Source organism: Octopus bimaculoides, chromosome 3 (genome assembly GCF_001194135.2).
Source record: "Octopus bimaculoides isolate UCB-OBI-ISO-001 chromosome 3, ASM119413v2, whole genome shotgun sequence".
NCBI classification, from domain to species: domain Eukaryota; kingdom Metazoa; phylum Mollusca; class Cephalopoda; order Octopoda; family Octopodidae; genus Octopus; species Octopus bimaculoides.
In genome coordinates this window covers 16,177,743-16,183,661 of record NC_068983.1, presented here as the reverse complement: position 1 = coordinate 16,183,661, position 5,919 = coordinate 16,177,743, and the positions used below count along the sequence as shown (strand labels likewise).

Below are 5,919 nucleotides of genomic sequence, written 5' to 3'. Positions count from 1 at the left end.
ACATGAAATAAATTGGAATACAAAAATATTTTTCTGTTCTATAACACAAAATAGATAAGTATACGAAGTTTGAAAGTCTTTCGGTACCAAAAACACTACGTAAAACATTAATGAAAACTGTGGCCCCCGTTTTAAAATAGATCCGAATTTTTTGCAAATTGAATCAAATTTGAATTTTTCAAAGGGACTTTGTTAGACAAGCTAAAACGCAGAAAACGGTCAACAGGCATGCGCTGAAGTGTTTGCAAACGGTAGAAAGTAGGAGTTTTCATCCTCGAAAGAATATTCGATGACCACAAATCGATTCGAAGCTAGTTTCTCGAAATTGGTGCTCAAGCCTTGAGAAAAAAAAAAAAAAAAAAAAGAAAGAAAAATCAAACTACATCAGCCGTAAGGGAATACATGTCTATCTTATCTAACTCGTCCAGTAGAGCCCACTGTTACTCGAACTTCGATCTAACCCTGAGTTTGGGACAACAAACTCGAGTTGGATAAACTCGAATAGTACGCTCTTTGCTCATTCTAACCGTTTTATGAAGTCAATTTTTTTTGTTAAAAAATTGTTCAATTTGCAGCTCCTCAAAGTGAACAGACTGGTTCTTTTAAGGTCATTCTTGGATAAAGTTCAAATAGCATAGTTCTCGAATGAAAACTCTGCAGCTATCAAGAACTTATGAGCATTACTTTTGCATAATACTATTACTAAGAGCAATTCACCATACGTAGGCATAAAGAAAAAAATGAGCTCATACTAATCCTGATATAACGACCTGCCTGAATGCGTCCACGTGGGAATGGTGAAATGACAACGCGTGTATGTTTATCAGCCCGTTCATTATAAAATTTGTATTCAAAGCTGATGGTCCTGATTGTCCAATTACATTTAACTTTTCTGCTCATTGCATACATACGCTCTCAATTTTCGTCATGAACCGAAAGATTTATACCCAGATTTCCGACGACAAACGAAGAAGAATTTGCGAAAAATCACGCTCCGGAATGGGTGTAAAGGATATCGCACGACATTTTTCCCTTAAATACACCACTGTTTGGAACATAATCAAACGTTTCAACGAGACTGGTTCTTCTGCTGCCAGAAAAAGAGGCGGAGACAAGAGATCTATTCTCACACATGAACAGAAAGAGATCATCTTGTCATGGGTAGATGCTAATTGCTTACTACGTCTGCAAGACATCAAATCCCGTGTTCAAGAGGAGCTCGGAGTCAAAGTCAGCATCAGCTGTGTTGACAGGGTACTGAAAGAATTCCACTACACATTGAAGGTATGCCCTTTCATTCCTTTATCGTTTTATTCTTTGAGAGAGGTGGGAACGTATTCATTGAAATAAGAATTTAAACAATAGAAAATGACATATGCAGAGGTTTGCCACATTTCATGTATACAACCGCAGTCGGTTTTCATTCACTATGGCCAGTTAGAAAATTATAATTTCACTTAGTTTTTGCACTTACATGTCTGTTTTTCATTTAAGGCTCTCGTTACAGTTCCTATGAAGAGAAACAATGAACGGGCTTTGAACCTGCGAATGGAATATGCTCAATTGTTTTGCCAACGATCAGAGGATTTATACGACCGAAACTTTGTGTTCCTCGACGAAGTGGAGTTTGCAGTGGTGACGTGTCCTAGAAAGGGGCGAGCCCAGTTCGGAAACTCCCTATATATCTCTGTTCCGGCTGCACGCAGCCGAAATATCTCGGTTGTTGCAGCCATGAATCGATATGGGATGATTTTTCATCAAGTTTTTGAAACGGACATAAACGGAGAAAGGTTCAAAGAATGTTTGATCGAGATTCACCAACGGTGCACCCACAACGAAACCAACAATCCTGTCTTCATCCTTGATAACGCCAGGATCCACCATTATCATGGACTGGCAGATACTATTAAGGAACTTGGCATTACCATGTTCTTTCTGCCTCCATATTCGCCTTTCCTAAACCCAATTGAGAACATTTTCTCCGTTTGGAAACACTCGGTTATCCAAGGCGAGGCAAAGAACGAGCCGGAGCTTTACCAATTGATATCTGAAAAGTTTGATGAAATAACTCCTGAACACTACGATAGCTTCTACCAAAAGATGCTCCGTTGCGTCGACCTGTCTGAACAAGCGGAGATCATTCTTTCTCTATTTTTTGCGTATGCTTGAACTGTTCATTCAAAATAATTTATACATTTTCACAAACTGCAACTTTTTTTCGAGAAATATCAGTTGGGAAAATTTAAAAAGCCTTATCTCAGGATAGCTAATAAACCTTGTTTGATTTAAATCAACAATTGCTGATCATAAGGGTAATTTCACCCCTCCCCCTCCCCCCAAAATTGCATAAAATTGCTTTAAAGCGCGGGTTTATGCTACATCCTTCCTCCCCCTGTGGTATGTCTTAACTAGACTGTCTGTTGTACATGGCATGCACGTGTCTTGGATAACACGTGGACACATTCAGGCAGGTCTTGATATCAGGATTAGTATGAGCTCATTTTTTTCCTTTATGCCTACGTATGGTGAATTGCTGTTAGTAATAGTATTATGCAAAAGTAATGCTCATAAGTTCTTGATAGCTGCAGAGTTTTCCTTCAAGAACTATGCTATTTGGGCTTTCTATTCGAACTTTACCCAAAAGTGACATTAAAAGAACCAGCCCTTTCGCTTTGAGGAGCTACAAATTGAACAGTTTTTTAACAAAAAAAAGTGACTTCATAAAACAGTTATAAAGATTAAAGAGCTTACTATTCGAGTTTATCCAACTCGAGTTTGTTGTCCCACGCTCAGGGTTAGATCGAAGTTCGAGTAACAGTGGGCTCCATTGGACGAGTTAAATAAGACAGACATGTATTCCCTTATGGCTGACGTAGTTTGACTCTTTTTTTTTTTTTTTTTTTTTTTTTTTTTTTTTTTCAAGGCTTGAGCACCAATTTCGGGGAAGTAGCTTCGAATTGATTTGTGGTCATCGAATATTCTTTCGGGGATGGAGACTCCTACTTTCTACCGTTTTCTGCGTTTTAGCTTGTCTTACAAAGTTCCTTTGAAAAATTCAAATTTGATTGCAAAGAATCCAAACTAGATCGAAAATATCTATAAAAGAGGTAGAATATTTATGGTCAGTTTAACTGCTGAACCACTTTACAGAGTGTACTGGGTGCTTTTTACATGGTACCAGCACAGATGCTTTATATATGGCATCGACACAGGTGCTGTTTACGTGACACTGGTAGAGGTGCCTTTTACATGGCATTGGTACAGGTCTTTTATGTGCAACCAGCACCGACAGGGTTACCAAGTAATTCGCAAGACAAAGCCCTCTTCAGCTTGGAGCATTAACCAAGGTGGTTTCGGATATCAGTTCTGCAATGGTGTGCAAGTCTTATTGAGTATAGCAAGGCGCCAGATATCTTTGTCCTTTGTCATCTGTTTTGTAAGGCTCAGTGCCTTGAAATAGGCCTTCAGTACTTCATCCCGTGTCTTCCTGGATCTTGCTCTTCCACAAGTTCCATCCACTTTAAGTGATCCATATTATCAAATGCATAGAGTTTATGGTGAAATAAAATAAAATTGAAGACTTCATGTAAACTATGTTGCGACAGTGTATGAAAAGACACTGTTAGTCTCTGGTACTCCATTCATTTAGGAAAATGAGAACATTTATGCTTAAAATATTGCACTTGGAGTAACATTAATATTTTAGCAAGTGAATGGGTCTCACTGATTTTTTCATTTTAATATAAAACATTGATTCATTTAAGGCCACTGCAAAAATGAGATTTATTGTTTGAGAACCAAAAATAGATAAAGAGAACAGAATTTCTGTAATGTCAACAGGTATGAGACAAACTTAGCTGCTGGACTGTATTTTACTAACAGAAAATCTGTTTCTGCTTTTAGCTATAATGATATATGAAATCCCACTGAGATAAGGAGTCAACTTTGTCTTTTATCTGTATATAAAATTAAACACAAAGTAAATCTCTGCCTGTAATTAATTGTGAAGGCACATGGCCTAGTGTTGTACTTACAATTGCATGATTGTGGTTTCAATTTCTTAACCAGGTGGTGTGTTGAGTTCTTGAGCAAAACACTTTATCTTGCATTGTTCCAGTCTTCTCAGTCGTAAATGAGTAACCCTGAATCCCATTCAGTGGGAATCTTGTGATCCTGGTCACTTATATGCCAAGGGAACTGAATAATCTGCCATATGAGTCCTAAGACTCAAGGCAGTAATATCCAGAGGACTCACTTCTTTTTATATTTTTTATTCAAACACTATTATATTCTAAAATCAAGTCAAGTGACTATGTTGCGCCCATATTGTATCAAAAAGATTGATTTAAAAACCAATGATGTTCTTATTTTTCTCTAGAGTATTGAACGAATTATGGATGGAAATGTCTGTCTAAATAGGATTGCAGAGAGTAGAAAGGATATTCTGACAACATCACATCTTGTGGAATCTTCTACATTAAATAGACCATTAGTGTTCTGTAACATGATTTCACACTGGCCAGCCTCATCATGGAAACCACGTCATCTGGCTAAATTATTGAATGGGAAGTCAGTCACGTGTAGACTGGGTTGTCTTCCTTGTTTTCAAGGTAAGTACTGCAAAGGATATCAGCTTCCTCACCTACCTCAATGTTTACTAAATAACTTACTTGTCATTGACTAAGCCAGACAGGTAATCACACTTTAAACCCCTTTGATACCAACCTACCTGAGACTGCCTCTGATTCTTCCTGTTTTAAAGAGATACGAATTAGAATCTTCTATCAAAGTTTCTTGTTAATCTCTATTCCAAATAAAGGTGGTGTCTGGCAGAATCATTATTGCACCAGAAAAATTGCTTTGTAGCATTTCTTCTGACTTTACCTTTAGAGTTCATATGCTGCAGGGGTTGACTTTGCCTTTCATCCTTTTGGAGTTGATAAAATAAGTACCAATTGAACACTGGTATTGATGTAATTGATACCCTCCCCTGAAATTGCTGGCCTTGTGCCAGAATTTGAAATCAATTTATGTTCCAAATACCAGCTTAATAATTAAAATTATTTTACTAAACTCTATTATTTTCAAATTTAATTGCCACAATGGTAACAAAAGGGATAAAAACACCAAGTGAGAGACTCTTGCCAGATACTTAACTTGCTAGAAATAGCAACCAAAACTCCTTTAACTCATACTCTACCATCTTCTGTAAAGAAGGCTACATTGGATAATATAACTCCCAATATACAAAAAATAGGATCATTGTGACTGGAATGCCTTTCATCATAAACTTAGATCTCAACTGTGCTAACCTTAGACTAAACAACAGTAACCAATTATATCTCACATCACATCATTTAAAAAATATAAAATTCTAGGTAACATCAAATATCTTGGGTATGATATCTCAATAGCATTCAATGAACATAACTGATTAAATGGAGAATATAATTAAACAGACTTGCAATCACTCACCTGGACAACATTCAGACAAAACTAAGAAAGGTATAATATCATCATCATCATCATCAAGGTTACCGTTTTAACAACCATTTTTCCATGCGAGCATGGCTCAAATGGAATTTGTTGATGCATATTTTCTACAGTTGGATGCCCTGACTCCAACCCTTATCTATTTTTAGCAAGCTTATATTTCCACATGGCTGAGCAAATTTTTATGGAAGACTGGAAATGAAAGAGTCCATTTGCTAGTTTATTATCCCAGGATGTCAAAGCAAGGAGACACATATACATATATATATATGGGTAGAATAAGCCAAAGCTAACGTTCAAGGCTATATCAAAGAAGTTAGCTATCTTATTTTTTTACTGTGCTGGTGCCTTGTAAAAGCACTCAGCCCACCCTATAAGGTGGTTGGTGTTAGGAAGGGCATCCAGCTGTAAAAACCCTGCCAAAAC

At 37.1% G+C, this 5,919-nt stretch overlaps 1 protein-coding gene across 4 annotated transcripts in view; it reads left to right on the top strand.

Moving 5' to 3' along the window:
* Positions 1-5,919, top strand: part of LOC106877815 (HSPB1-associated protein 1) — a 22,078-nt gene that overhangs the window by 900 nt on the left and 15,259 nt on the right. For 2 of the 4 annotated variants that reach the window (XM_052966042.1, XM_052966043.1), the window contains exon 2: positions 4,379-4,610. In XM_052966042.1, coding sequence (XP_052822002.1) covers positions 4,379-4,610 — 232 coding nt within the window. Of the gene's footprint in view, positions 1-7; positions 1,285-2,923; positions 3,108-4,378; positions 4,611-5,919 lie in introns of those variants that run through there. The other 2 variants (XM_052966041.1, XM_052966044.1) reach the window with 2 other exon arrangements.